The sequence below is a fragment of the Vulpes lagopus genome, chromosome 2 (assembly GCF_018345385.1).
Source record: "Vulpes lagopus strain Blue_001 chromosome 2, ASM1834538v1, whole genome shotgun sequence".
NCBI classification, from domain to species: domain Eukaryota; kingdom Metazoa; phylum Chordata; class Mammalia; order Carnivora; family Canidae; genus Vulpes; species Vulpes lagopus.
In genome coordinates, this window is record NC_054825.1 from 155,412,599 (window position 1) to 155,428,424 (window position 15,826).

At 52.1% G+C, this 15,826-nt stretch overlaps 1 protein-coding gene across 1 annotated transcript in view; it reads right to left on the bottom strand.

Moving 5' to 3' along the window:
- The window catches only part of FAM120A (family with sequence similarity 120A), an 88,190-nt gene extending 72,785 nt beyond the window's left edge, over nucleotides 1-15,405 (bottom strand). Inside the window, exon 1 of the mRNA XM_041745986.1 lies at nucleotides 14,704-15,405. Within this exon, the coding sequence (XP_041601920.1) occupies nucleotides 14,704-15,177 (474 nt within the window). The 5' untranslated portion in view covers nucleotides 15,178-15,405. The remainder of the gene's footprint in view (nucleotides 1-14,703) is intronic.
- Nucleotides 15,406-15,826: the final 421 nt, after the last annotated feature.

The following is a 15,826-nucleotide window of genomic DNA, read 5'->3' on the forward strand; positions in this document are numbered from 1 at the left end:
TTACAGAAAAGCCAAGCATTACCCATCACCTACAGATCTACTAGTTACTACTCACACTAAAGCACTCTGCATATGGGGACAGTAGTCAGGGTGAACACTCGCCCTTTCAAACATCACTGTCACATGGTTAACCTGGGCAAAGGATCAGACCTGGTGCTGCAGCCGGAGACCCAGGGCAGACCGCAGGCCAGGCCAGAACTCACTGCCTGCTTAGTGCTCGAGACTATAAGCCGTGGGGACCCCTGGGTGGCTCAGCGGTTTAGCGCCCACCTTCAGCCCAGGGCGTGATCCTGGAGTCCCAGGATCGAGTCCCACATCGGGATCCCTGCATGGAGCCTGCTTCTTCCTCTGCCTGTGTCTCTGCCTTTCTCTGTGTCTCTCATGAATAAATAAATAAAATCTTAAAAAAAAAAAAAAACCTACAAACCACAACTTCTCCCTTTGTCCTGCCTCTCCCAGGGTGAGTGGTCCGCCAGGGACCAGGGCACGATGGGACCAGAGCATCTCAAGGACCCAGTCATCCCAGGACCCAGGTGTCCCGAGGACAGTAGCACAGGAAGGGCAGGGGGTAACACACGTGGAAAGGTAAAAGGCCCTGGGAACCTCTCTACTCCCCAAAACTTACCAAAAGGCATTTGAAAAACACTTTCCTAAAATATATAAAGTCGAAGACAATCAATTCTTCTACTGTTTCCCAAACTCATTTAACCAACTGAAATCTGGCAGATACTTTGTTTCTAACAATAGATAAGGTATCTGAGAACGTATAATTTCCATCTAAATCAGGTGACTTGCCTAACAGTGGAAAGAAAGTTGGCTCTCCAAAGAGCCCTGAAGGCAGAAAACACATGACCTTAACCCTAAGTGTCTAGAACTATGCTGCCCAATGTGAAACTAAACCACATCCAAAAAGTAGGGGATCCCTGGGTGGCGCAGCGGTTTGGCGCCTGCCTTTGGCCCAGGGCACGATCCTGGAGACCCGGGATCGAATCCCACATCAGGCTCCCGGTGCATGGAGCCTGCTTCTCCCTCTGCCTATGTCTCTGCCAGTCTCTCTCTCTGTATGACTATCATAAATAAATAAAAAAAAAAAAATTTAAAAAAAAACAAAAACAAAAACAAAAACAAAAAGTACAAGTGTTCAAGGGTCATCTGCTGGGCACACCGTGGAGCGCTCCCGTTTCTCACCAAACTTCACAGGATGGGGACTGCCGTGTTTGGTTGGAAAGTCAGTTATAATGACATCTCATTTAGAAGCAAGGCAAACCCTTTAAAGATGCATATTTCAAGGAAAAGTAACTTACTGCATTCTCTTGATAAATATTTTTATAAAAATGTTTTACTTCATAAGAAAAATATAAACATTTAGTCAATTTATTTCTATTTCTTAGAAGAACGCACTTTCATCCCTTAATCTAAAAACTCTGCGCCTTCACTAAAATAGAAAAGTATAATTTAAGAAAATTCTGAAATGAGGCCAGCTCCATCTCTCCCAGCCCAAGCCCTGGGCCTCCCACAACCTGGGCGTCCCACAACTTCGGGACACAGAACTTTGTAACAACAGCGACATCTTACAGCGTCTTACAGTGTTTCTGAATCACCAGCAATCCCTGGCTGTGGTCCAGGCACCCTGATCATAAATGTGCACAATCCACCCCCCTCCCCGAAGCCCTGAAATGAGAGGAGCTGTGAGTGACCCCTCTGCCCCCACCCCTCCAAGGAGTTCCAGAAGAGGCTACGTGGCCACTTGCTTCAGAGCCAGGCATCCCGGGGGCAGGGGGCAGAATTAAGTGCAGGACGGGCACACTATACGCTCAAGATATGTATCTTGTGGGAGTTTATTAAACCAGTGAGTGTCCCAGACGCTGGGGCCGGGGCCACTGTCCCCCTTAAGTGCCCCCATGCCAGTCACCGGGCTGCACGACCGCCCCAAGGAGAAGAGCAGGTGCACTGGCCTGAGGTGAGCGGCACGGAGGCAGGACGGGCTCCTGTGGCAGGTCTGAAGGGAGGCTTCGGAGACCTACAACATACAACAATCATCCCATCGGCAGCGCACTTCCACAGTGTAAATATTCGTGCTCTTTGACCCGGTGATCTCACTCCAGGAAACGGAGCCTAAGAAGCCAAGGCACTGCAGCAGTGCTGGGAGCATCAGAGGTCAGAGCAGGCACCCGGGGGAATGTGAGCAAACGCCGGGAGCTGGGTAGGCCTAGAGCCTGCAGGCTGTGCAGAAACACAGAGAGAGCTCTCGACAAAACCCTGTTTTGTTCATCTGTTCATGACCATTGCCCCGTACACAGAGCCACGCACAGCTGCTGCCAGGGACAAAGCAAACACCACAGTTGTATCAGGATGGTGCAGTTAAGCTTCATGAGAACCTCCTTAAACAAAAAAAAATTAATAAAGAAGCTGAAGCAGCACCCACACTGGCCACCTCAGCGTCCCCACACCGGGGACGGATGCTCTTCCTTCCTAAAGATGACAAGGCGTGCCCCTGCTATCGGCCAACCTAGGGCCTAACCTGGCATCAGGCCCGTGGCCAGCACCAAATGGAAGGAGCCAGCCGGAGGCCCACTGAGGGACTGCCCGCACAGCCAGTGAGGTTCATGCACCCAACAGAAGCCAGCGGCCTGCGGGCCGGACACCAGGCCTGGGGCTCTCCCCTACAGCCTCCACCCACCGTCCCGCAGCTCCCAGTCCTTCAGAACATCTGGGTTCACTCGGCATTAAAAAGCAACATGAACAAGCTCTTATTAATTCATTACAATTCTGATTTACAAATGATTAACCACACCTTATCCCTCCGGCAGAGCACAGCCGGCTCGGGCAGCTGCCCACGAGAACTGACCAACTGACGTCCCTCCCGGGAGATGCAGGCCACAAGCACTGGCTCGGGCATCAGGCCTCAGGGCAAGGTGGACTGGACTGTGCCTGTCCTGCTCACCTTTCCCGCCCTGAGTGCCAGCCAAGGGCACAGAAGCGGGACGCCAGGTCCAGGGTCTGGCTCGACACCCAACTGCCCACCAGAAACGTACAGTTCACAGACATCTAGTTTCCTTCAACATCAGATTTCCAGGACTCTCTCCCACAGGCCTTGACCCAATGAAAGGCAATAAGGCCTTAAGATCATGAGGTAACAGATCCTCCTGACAGGCAGGTACCAAAAGTGTGGTGGGGCCGAGGCACAAAGCCCAAGACCCAGGTCAGGGCCAGAGGCCTGCTGGTGGACACACCCAACTGTGCGCTCTGGCCAAGCCCCTACATCCGAATGGCCCACACGGAGAATGAATCCTAATGTATACAAATCACAAACCAACCCGCCGGGCATCAGGGGCCCAGGGTTCATGCAGACTGGCAAAGGTAGGGATCCAACTACAAGAGTCTGAACCGACCTCTCTGAGCTGGTGGGGGCACTGCCCTAGGGACCCCCAGAGCACAATATCTGCAGTGGAAGCTGGCTCCTGAGGGCAGGCACTGCACACATGCTGACCTCCTCTGGGGACGTGCATCTTGAGGGTACAGGGGTGAGGCGACAGTGTCGAGACCACCAGTGTCTCCCCATCCGTCAGACCCACCCTGTGGGGCCGGCTTAGCCATGAAGACATCCTGCCAACGGGCGTACAGGTGATCTCACAGACGGTCAGGCGTGCACACGCACACGTCCCTGCTGTCAAGAGGGCTGAAAAGCAGAAGACCCCAGAAGCAAGAACACCCACACCCAGACATGGTTTCTCAATTCCATTCTCCATGAAATGGAATCAGGGCCCTTAAGAAAAATGGGTGATGCTAGGGCAGGACCTCCGAGACGGCCCTGCAGCATGCACCTGTCATACCAGAAAGGAAGGGGTGCTCACAACATGAAGAAAGGGAGCGTGAGGACCCAGGAGCCCACCTGAGACTCCCAGCACCAGAGCTGGAGCACCATATGCAACAACATCAGGAACATCACAGCAGGTCACCACCTGAAGTATAAAACAAACACAAAAGCCCATACTGGTCCAAACAAATAATCACATAAACATACTGTGCCCCGCACAAAAATTCCAACCATAATGTGAAATCCCTCCCAGGAACCAAAGCTCATCCCCACCGTCCCCCCAAACCAGGCCTGGCCGAAAGGAACGCTTCCCAAAAAGCAAACCAGCAAAGGGATGAAGTTGTATCACAGAGCAGATGCCAACAGACTCCCGCATGGTACGGTGTGACAAAGGGCACTGCACCTCCGCGGCATTCTCCCTGAAACATGAGAAAACACCAGGCAGCCTAGAGAATACCTGCTCAGTAATCAAAGGTGCCAAGGTCACCAAAGAGGCAGAGGCAGAGGTGCTATCCGGGGCCAGACGGGCCCAGGGAGCTGACACCCAAAGGCCACAGGGCACCACAGAGCCTAGGAGGACCCAGGGGAAGGAGGGATGAGGCCTGAATGAAGAACACACGATACCACAGCAGGGCAAGCTTCTTGGTTTGGTGACTGCTCGCTCACAAGCTGTTACCATGCACGCAGGCAAGCAGAGGGAAGGGTATTTGGGAACCCTCTGTACCATCTTGGCAACTTTTCCATAAACCTAAAATTATTCCACAGTAAGAAGTTTATTTTAAAAAGAAAAAACTCAACAGTCTACAAGACACCAGCTGGAAAACTATTTTAAGCTATTTCACCAGGTGAACACAGCATTCACAGGCATGAACAGCACAGTCTCACAGCCTATTACATGAAAACACATCTCTCCGCAGATCGTGGGCTTCAGGCAGCAGGAGCCCACCCCTGGTGAAGCTGGGTCACCACGGATCTGCAAACCAAGGAACAAAGTCCACTGGCCGGAGGGCTGGGGACAAAGCCCCAAGACACGCACCACGGAACCCATCAAAGAGCGGGTGCTGGGGGATCCCTGGGTGGCGCAGCGGTTTGGCGCCTGCCTTTGCCCCAGGGCGCGATCCTGGAGACCCGGGATCGAGTCCCACATCGGGCTCCCGGTGCATGGAGCCTGCTTCTCCCTCTGCCTGTGTCTCTGCATCTCTCTCTCTGTGTGTGTGTGTGACTATCGTAAATAAATAAAAATTAAAAAAAAAAAAAAAAAAAAGAGCGGGTGCTGGGACTGGGTTGCTACAAGGTCCAGCTGTAACAGGAAAGGGGTCCAGGCTGTGTCAGAACAGGACTTGTAAGGCAAGTCTTTAATTAAAGATAAAATTCAACGTCACAGTTAAGCTTCAGGGAAGCAGGGTCTGACCCTCTTCTGAGCGTCTCCTCTGCTCTGGAGCCCACCTGCCATCTAACCTGCCCACAGACAGCACCCTGCTCCTCCTGGCCTCCAGCTCTGGGCACTAACTGGGTGCCATCTAATGAAATGGACACACCTAGTTCTTAGTTCTGATTTTGGAAGTGAGGAAAAACCATTACGTAGGATCCTGAGGTGGTTATTTCAAGCTAAAACCATGAAGCCCTGAGACCTACTGTCCAATAAGCGGTAGTACAGGGGTTAAAACCTCCTTCCCCACAGTGAGCCAAACCTGGAAATCTGCACAGCCTTAGTGAGGAAAAGCCGAGAGCACAGCCACCAGAGAGGAGCTGGGCCTTCATGGATGCGCCATGGCTGCCACTGCTCAGCAGATGCAGGGGGCCCCCCAAGAGACCTCACCTCTAGCTCCCGGCAGAGGAGCCGCCATCAGCCCAGGAAGCACAGTGTGCCTCACTGGCCTCCACACCCACATGGTCCCAGAAACACAGGCCATGGGGGCAGAAGAGCCTCAGCAGCCAGGACGCCGTACTAAGCCTCAGGGACTTCACGCTGTGGGTTCCCACCCCCGACCCCAGGTCAGGCTTCTATCTCATTCGTGTGTTAGTGTCACTGAAAAGACAGGTGCATCAGAACTCAGTATTTTCACAAGGAACACTGCCCCAAAACTCCCTAAGCTTCCTGCGCAAGTATGGCCACTTATTTAATACTGACAACTGCTATGGGGCTGTCCCATCCGATGACAGCATCGCACTGTCACTCCTGATCTCTAGGACAAGGTACTAGCATGGAAGGCTCTGTCTCTGGAGGCAGGTGGGCGAACCCAATGCCCACTTTAACATGTTCTGCACTTCCACTTCTTCATCTGCAAAATAACACCATCCCCACCTCACAGGGCAGCTATGACAGCTAACGAGCTCAGTCATTCATCAATAATAAACACTGATAAAAGTCAGCTACCATTTGTCTTTAAGAAAGCTGCATGAGAAAGGATCTGCTTCTTCATACTTCTCCAACATATGGGACCTGAAACACTATGAGTTGTCATAAATAGATTTCCCGACATCAAGAAAAAAACTGTGTGAGATTTTTCTTTAGAACGGTTTTACACCAGCTCAGAGAATAATGTGACACACCCTCAAGCCACCTATGAGATTTAGAAGATATAAGTTAACCTGAATACAAGAGGATATGAGTCAACCTAAATTCTTTTGTTTAAAAAAATAATAATAATAATGCCTTGATCTTGAACTCCAGTGGCCAGGTCCTGGGTGGATGAGATTACTCAGCTCCCCACTCTCACTCAAGTCTAACAGAGGAAATCAACTCCAATTTGGTGGAAGATTTTTATTGTTGTTGTTGACTTAAAAGGGCAATTTAAAGTTATGACATATTTTAGTGATGTCTCTAAAAACGAACTCTCTCCCCCTCAAGAAAGAAGGAGAGCTGAACAGCTTCTTCCCTTATGCATCCCTTGCCTATTCTACAAGAACTGGCTGCAGTGGTCTTGAAAGCAAGGAAAAATAATTTCTTTTAAAATAAAGGAGAAGCACATGAAAAGATTCTCAACTTCATTAATCATAAAGGAAATGCAAATCAAAACATCAATGAGATACCATTCAGCACCCATTAGGATGGCTACCATCAAAAAAATAAACAAATATAAGCAAGCAGATGTTGGTGAGGATGTGGAGAAAGCAAAGCCTCATACACTGCAGGTAGGAAGGTGACAAGGTGCGGATGCTGTGGATCCTCAAAGTCTCACACACAGACCTACCCTTTGAACCAGCAGTTCTACTTCCAGGTGCTGAGAGAATCGAAGGCAGGAACTAGACAGGTGTTTGCACACCCATTTTCATAGCAATGTTACAACAGCAAAAAGGTGGAAGCGGCCATTGACAGATGAATGGATAAAGAACGTGTGCTGTATGGACACAGTGGACCATTACTCAGCCTACTCCTGACACCTGCTACAACACGGACACACCCTGAGGACACTGAGCAAAGTCAAGTAAGCTGCTCACAAAAGGACAGATGCTGTGTAATTCCTCTTACATGAGGCCCTACGGCAGTGAAACTCTGACACAGAGTAAGCAGTGGGCGCCAGGGGCTGGGAGGGGCAGGGGACGGGGTCAGTGTTTAGGGGGGGACAGACTTGCAGCATGGGAAGACAAAAAAGTTCTGGAAATGGACAGTGGGGATGGCTGCACAACACTGTGTTATACTTAATGCCACTGTACCCTATGCCTGACAGTGGTTAAAACAGTAAAAATATTTAATTTACCCCAACTTAAATAATAAAATTAAGAAAATAATAAAAAGAGGGTTGTATCCCATCTCCCCATCTTCCTAAGAAGGAAGCCTAGGCGCTTGGCTCCAAGAGGTAACTTCCTACTTGTCAAAAGACAGAGGTTTAACTCTTCCTTTAGAGGATGATGTGAGTGTGCGAGACTGGCACAGACCGTGGCTGCCTGGCCATGTAACAGGCTGAGACGTCTTTTCTCTGTAATCTCTTTAATAGATCTCCTTAACGCCATTGCTTATTCAATAATAAAACCCATTTTCTTTCATTACTCAAATATAAATGAGAGGGGCACTTGGGGGGCGCAGTCATGAGTCCGACTCTTGGTCTCCACTCAGGTCACAATCTCAGGGTCGTGGGATCAAGCCCCAGGACAGGCTCCACAGTCAGCGCTGAGTCCACCTGAGATCCTTTCTCTCTCCCTTGGCCCCTCCCCACACGCATGCATTGTCTCTCTAAAATAAATAAATTTTTGAAAAAAAAAATGAGTAGATATAACAAAAATGCAAATTAAACTTTAAAAAAAATTTAGATGACAAAAATAGTGAAGCAAACACCCACATTATTTGCCCTCAGTGTCTAGTTAGCCTACTATACTAACCTCCTCATACTTCAGCTAATTCCGAGCAATTCTATCCTTGTCAGAAATCTAATTCCAAAACAACACGTCAAAATGTAAGTTTCCGACTTTGTAGAGTTGAATCTCAGATTGGTCTAGTCCATTTCAAGATGGCAGCATTTGCCAAGTCTTCAGTGAACGAGCCCCCTGCCCGCATTAAACAAGAGTTCCTTGGAAGATTCCATTCGCTCTTCTGTGCCTGGCTAATAACAGGCATACAACATTTGCTAAAGGAAGGATGAATCATCACTGGGAACCAGTCAGAAAAGATAGTATCGGGAATTTAAGGTGAGAAAATAAATCTTGCACAATGGCCATTGATCCAGGTGTTGAAATAAAACAATTAAATGCATCTGTCTATATACACTGAACAATGCAAATATATGATTAAAAAGTCCAGCGCCTATACTATACATCTGCAAGAGGAAACTGAGTCTCCGGCCTCAAGCAGCTTCAGTCAGCTGGGGATGCACTCAGGCAGCTATAACCAAGCCAAGCACAGGAAGCCTTGATGGCTGTGCGCACACGACCCCCAGCTCCACGCGGGGCGCCCAGGGCGCTCCGGTCATGATCCCGGGTCCTGGAATGGAGCCCCACATCAGGGAGCCCGCTTCTACTTCTCTCTGTGCCCCTGCTCCCACTCATGCACACGCTCGCTCTCAAATAAATCAATAAAATCTTCACATACACACCCCAAAAAAGGCTCCATGAAGGAAGCCAACTCCTGAGATGGACTTTAAAGTATGAGCGAAATTCTGACCAGGAGTGAGTGGCTGGACAAGGAGGGGCAACAGAGAGTGGGGAAGCTGTGCGTGGTACAGCTGAAGCGCTGAGAAGTCCTAAATGGGGTCCTGCCAGGAGCCATGCCGACAGGTGGAAGCAGCTGGGATCAGGAGGGTCTGAGCCTTGGTACAGAGCTTGGATTAATGGTTTTGTTCAAGGCGCTGCAGGAATGACTAACCCGAGGAGCCTGCAGGCGGTGCCGCCAACAAGGTGTGCATGCTGAGTCCCTGCAGTGGGGCGGCAGGCGCGGGGCCCAGTCAGATGGAGACACAAGTCTGCCCGCCTGCCCCCCCCACCCCCACCCCCCTGCTCCGACGCAGTGAAGGAAATGGGACCCTCAGTGTAAGTCTAGCAGTGTACCTTTTGCTCTATTTTATTATTCCAGATCATTTATTCTAAATGCGGGTAAATATCCAATAATCTGGTTTCATACCACCAACAGGTTTGTAGAAGCACTTGCGAGGCCTACTGGCTCCTTGGTGAATTCACAGGGTGGCGCACTGGAGTGAGGAAGGGCACGTGGGAGACAGCCCGGTTGGCAGAGGGCCCAACAGGCTGGGTCGTGAAATTCAGGGGAGGGGGCCTCTAGAGTAGCAGGGAGGGTGACCCTGAGGGAGGACGACCACAAGGCTCAAACCAGGGAACCTGACAAGCAGAATGAGAGCAGCCCCAGCGCAGAGGATGAAACAGAAACAGAATGAAGACTAGCTCAGAAGGGGTGGGGCTGCAGAGGGGACACGGCCTTACAAGTCCTAACAGTGACGTTTCCCACTGATCACAGGGGTCTGCTCTGGGGTGGATAAAGCACACACAGGGTTCACTCAGCGCAAGGGGGCACTGAGTGGTCAGCAGACATGGTGTCAAGTGCCCAACACCAGTGGCCCATCAGATCTCTGCAGGCAGGCGTGGGGCTGTCAGGTGCTGTGTGCCCAAGTAGACAGCACTATATCAAAGAGGTGATGCTAGGGTTTATGCGCAGAAAGAGCAGTAGCAGAGAACCATGGCATCGAGGAAAGTCTTATTTCAGGAGCTCCAGGAAACGGAAGCACTCTGATCATTGGAAAGGGTTTGACAAGGCAGACTAAGGAGAAAGGCTGGCTTTGATGAGTTGGACTTCAAGGACAGGGAAGTGATTTAGACAAGGTGATGAGTGTCAAAGAAATCAGTGCTGAAATCACAAATCGGGGTTCAAGAGCAAAATCCAGCCCACAGCCTATTTCATTTGGCTTAAACAGCATTTTTTAAATGGGTTAATGTCAAATACAAATCTGGATTTCTAGCTTACTTGAAAAATGTGAAGTCTGGTGATGCTGGCTGTATAGTCTTGTAAGGTTTTTAAAACACGCACACTTGAATCTACATTATTTGTGTGTACACCATTTGCACGGGGCTAGATACACTATGGAGCACTATGCAGGCATCAAAAAGAATTAGAGTTATACAGACATAGAAAGATTTTTCACATCCTTATAAGAAAAGCAAACTGCTGAATAATGTATTGTGAGATCACAATAATGATAAAAATTAAAGCTACATTGAAGTAGTACATAATATATTATGTATTGTATAATACAAAACATATGGGGATGCCTGGCTGGCTCAGGGGTTGAGCATCTGCCTTCGGCTCAGGGCATGATCCCGGGATCCAGTCCCACATCAGGCTCCCTACAGGGAGCCTGCTTCTCCCTCTGCCTGTTTCTCTGTGTCTCTCATGAATAAATAATAACATCTTTTTTAAAAAATACAAAATATATGGAGGCAGCTGCCAAGGAAAACAGTATGGCAATTTCTCGAGAAATTAAACACGGAATTACCATGTGATCCACCAATTCCACTTCTGGGCGTATCTCCCAAAGAACCAAAGCGGCACTTGAACAGAGCACTCCCATTCACAGCAGCGGGATTCACTATTCACAACAGACAAAAGGGGGAGCAACCGAAGCATCCGTGGACAGACAGATAAGCCAGATGTGGTCAAATGGAATACTACACAATCTTAAAAAACGAGGGAACCAGACACAAAGTCACAGCATGGATGAATCTTGAAGACACCAGACTGAGATCAGCCAGTCCAAAATGGGTACACTGCAAGAAAATAAATATCCTAAGTAAGCATTTTGAACGGATAACTGGTTTTGGTGATGATGTAGTCAATTTTGAACCTAAGTATTCCCTGGTCAATTTTGGGTCTTTGAGAACAGGTGTGACTACTAGTTTTTGCATCTCCTGGAGAGAAGCCAGCTACTCCCACGGTCCTGAGAACACGGAGAGGCACTGCCCTACGGGACCTGACCTGGGCATGAGTGTGGGGAGGCACACCCCCAGGCATCTTTACACAAAGCCACTGAACTTTGCCTTCAGTTCAGCATCAGCTCAGCATTTCCCTCCTGAGACGGTTACTAGTTGCTTATCCCCACATGTCGCCTACTCAGCAATCCCGTCTCTTCCCATACAAAACCGCACAAAACCGGGGCCAGCCAATGGCCCCGTGAGGGCAGGCAACCCAGAAGCTGCCAGCCCCTGCCCCATCAGGTATGTGGCCTCGTCCCAAGATCTCAAGCCACAGCCGCATCTCACAGACATCGGCAGACGTAAGGCAGAAGCGTGGCTCCACTTTGCAAGACTTAAATCGACCTGCCGGAGCACAGGCTAAAGTAAAATCTGAAGGTCTTCAGCAGAAACCCACACGCCGGCCCAAGTCTCATGGCAGGAACATTCAGGGAAGCTCCAGGGACTTAATGCCACAAAGATTTTTAAATACATATCAGTCCCTCCCTGAAGTTTCAAAGGTTGTGATGACTCAAAGCACACAAAGGGAGAAACTCCCAGCAACCGGCAGAGGCCAAGCTCAGGCCAGGCAGTTCAGTGACCTGAACAAAATTAGCCAATTCACTAGCCAACTTCTAATGGTTAAACAAACAGAATGACTACTGTACCCAAAAAATTACAATTATTCCTCTACCAAAGTCAAAGAAGATTCCTCTAAGCAAAGCTGACAGGAAAGCAAGCCTTCCTGCCAGTTTACAGAAGCCCAGAGAAGACCGACAAGATGGTAGATTTTTCTAAGACATGTGTCTCATGGACCCAACACGACACAGTGGCATTTCACATCAAATCCGTCAATTCCTTTGTCAATTTTATATAATACTACAGGAAAAAAACTACTGATTATCATACAGTAAAATTAACTTTTATTTATTTCTGATGTGTAGATCTAAGGTTTTAAAATACATTCCTAGCACCACCATCAGAGCACCTAACAGTTCCAATACCCCAAAAAGCTCCATCCCCACGCCCTCCCCCAACCTCTGCCCTCCGGCAACCACTGACCTGGGGTCATGAGAACGTCACAGAAAGAGAGTCACACCTCTGAGCCTGGCTTCTTTCGCACAACATAATGGGCCGCCTTGGAGATTCACCATCCCGTCAGATGCTGTACCCGTATACCCTCCCTTTCACGAGGAGTAGGACGGCACAGTACGGATGCACTCATTTGTTTACGTAGTCATCCACTGAAGGATATTTTGGCTACTTCCATTCTGGCTGTTACAAATACAACTGCTGTTAATGGTTCGGTTCCTGTGTGAACAAAAGCTTCACCAGGAGCAGCACGGCCGGAGCACACAGTGAGCGCACACTTACCACTGCTTGCCAGCCAGCATTGCCGCCAGCCACGTGACATGCTTCCAGCTGCTCAGCACTCTTGCTAGCACTTAGTGTTGTTGGTAGTGCTTGTTTTAGCCATTCTAACAGGTCTATGGTGACACATCATTGAGGTTTTAATAGACTTAACCGTTTTAATGGGCATCTTTTAAAAACAGTACATGCTGCTTCATTCCCTTAGAGAACACTGAACATAAATTTTTCTAACTCAAAACTCATCCTTGTAGAAGAAACACTGTGCCACCCTCAGGGGCTACTCAAGCACACAAGATTGTCTTCCTGATTCTTCCAGACAGGCCCTAGAATTATGTTTCATTTTTACAGCTGGGTTTTTTTGTTTTGTTTTGTTTTTAATCTCCCTTACAAGATGTCATTTCTTGCTTCTACTGGTGCTCCTGCCTCGGGCTGACTTTCCTCTGCACCCTTTTCTCACACTGCATTCAGAAGTACATGACCAAGCTTCTCAGAACTGAGGAGGAGAGGATTTGAGGAAAGCTTTTGTTTTCTTTTTCTTTTTGGGCCATGATACCAAAACTTCCTGCCCTCTTGTGTGGCTGCTGAGAAATTTCTAGTAGCTAGATTTCCTAGACATTTCTCAAAAAGCACTTAAACTGCCAGGTTAAGAGATCAGTAGGGAAGTAAGCTATTACCGTACTAACCTGTACAGCTAGCACCATACTACATGCTTCTACACCAGGAGTTAAAAGCTTATCTAAAGCAAAATAGCCATAGGAAAAAAAAAATCATCTTGTGTCTGGAAACCTAAGTGTGAGAAATTATCCTAAATCTAGCTTCCGAACACATTGGTCAGAATTCTGGGTAAGCCACGCATTCACAGGGGCACAGATATCAACATAAAAGCACTTGTCTGCAGTTAAAAAAGAATTCAGCAGTTCTTTCCAAAGATACAGAGACCGTGTACACACTGAAGCTTAACCTCTGTAACATTTGCAGTGTTCCTTTGAAAGTCATCTGACCAGAAAGCTCATCCTGCCTTTTCAGAGCTAGTTTCCGTCTCTGAATACTTTCTCGACATCTTCTGGAGGTGGATAAGTACTTCCCTGGAGCCCGGGCTCTCACCCAAACTCCCAGGGGACTCTGGCTGCCACCGTGCCAGGCCCACAGGCCAATCCCCGAGCTCCCAGGCGCCACGACCTGCAGACTGGGAGGCCCTGTCACCAATTGCAACAGGACTGGGGTGGGACTTCCGCTATCACTTTAGGCTTACCCACCACCATCTCAGCTCCGGCAGGCAGGAAGAGTGAATTTCACAAACTTTGGGCTCAAGCAGTCTTCGGGCAGAAATAAAGGAAGGGCAAACAAGTTGGAAGCCACAGTGGCAGGCGCCAGAACACCCAAACAGCCCCCTCCCCCGAATTTTTAACAGAAAGCAAGGAACAGGGAAGCAATCACAACTCCAGTGGAGGGTCATTGATTTACATGTTATCTCTGCAGTGGCTGCTGGCTCCGGAAGCTGTCCTTGGCCCCCGTTCGGCCAGGAGCCTGGTGCCAAGGGGACGGAGGAGCGGCCGGAGGCGACGGCAGCTCTAATTGCTCGGGTGCACGGCCCAAAGTGGCCGCGACCTCCCCGTGCACAGTCGTGGCCCTCTGCCCTGACTCTGGGCGCCGCCTTTCCCAGCAGACACACACACCCGGGCCTGAAGTCACAGAACCGACAAAATTCCATCGTGTCGAGTCCTGCAATCGTGCGAGCTCTCGTGCACACACCGTCACGTCAGGGGGAAGCCGGACACAGCCCCGTGTCCTCGCCGGGGGCCACCCGGGCAGGCCTCGGGCAGCCTGCGCCCGGCGGGGCGCGGTGACAGCGGCGCGCCCCTCCCGCCCCGCGCCCGGGACCGCGCCCCGGCGCCGCGCAGCCCCCTCGCCCGCGCGGAGACCTGTTGCTGCGCGAGCCCAGCCGCTCGCGGAGGGAGCGTCGGCTGCAAGTTGAGGCCGGCGACCCGGCCGCCTCGGGGAGGGAGGAGAGCGCGCGCCCGGCCGGGATGCGCTCCGAGGCGGGGGCCGCACCCCGCGCCCTCCCCGCGCGCCCGGCCCCGCGCCCCGCTGAGCCCCTCCAGCCCGCCCCCCCGCCCCGGCCGCACCTTGACGTGGAAGCGGATGAGCGCCAGGCGGATGCAGTGCGCCATGCACACGGGCGGCAGGAACCAGACCTTGGGCGGCGGGGTGCCCTTGTTCTGGACATGGCTGACGATCTGCTGCGCCGTCTGGCGCTCGTTGCCCTGCCGCTTGACCCACTCGTGCAGCCGCGCCTTCTCCAGCGCGCCGTTGAAGAACACGAAGAGCTCGATGTTGCCGCCGAAGCAGGCCTTGGCCAGCGCGGCCAGGTAGCCGAGCATGTGGTTCCACTGGCCCCCGCTCACCCAGTCGGTGTAGAAGCCGCCGTACAGGCGGTGCAGGCAGTTGTCGGCGTCCACCAGCAGGCGCAGCGGCGTGTGCGGGGGCCGCTGCCGCCCGCCGCCCACCAGGCTGCCCCGGGCCAGCTTCTGCAGCTCCACCGGCACCACGGCGCTCGGGCAGTGCTTCTCGATGTAGTCCTGGAAGCCCTGCACGCCCATGGCGGCGGCGGCGGCGGCGGCGGGCGCGGGGCGGCGGGGCGGCGGGGCCGGGGGCGGCGGGGCCGGGGGCGGCGGGGCCGTGGCGCGGCCGGGGCGGCGGCGGGCTCTAGGGGGGGCCGGGGCGGGCCGCGGGCGCGCTCATGGCCGCTGCGGCCGCCATGTGCTGCCGCCTCCCAGGGCCATGGCGGGAGGGACCTGCGCCGTGCGCCGCTCGAGGCCCGGGCCAGGCTGAGGCGGCCTCGCGCGGGCGGCGGCGGCGGGCGGGGCGGGGCGGCGCAGGCTGACGCACGCGGGCCGGCGGAGGGCGGAAGAGGCGGCGCCGCGGCCTGGGGCCCGCTCCCAGCCGGGATCCGGGCGGGCCGGGCCGGGCCGGCGGGCAGGGGGCGCCGCGGGAGAGGGGCGCCGCGGGGGCTGAACGGGGGCGGGGCGCCCCGGGGGCGGGGGCGGGGGTCCCTCACCCGGGGAGACCCCGGCCTTGCCCCTGAGGTCCCATCACCCTGGAGAGACCCCGTCCTCGTCCCCGGGTCCCGTCACTCCGAGAACACCCCGCCCCCCCCCCCCCCCCGTCCTCGTCCTCGGGTCCCGTTACCCCAAGATGACCCCTCCCCGCCCCCCTCCTCTGGTCCTGTCACCCAGAGAAGACCTCTCC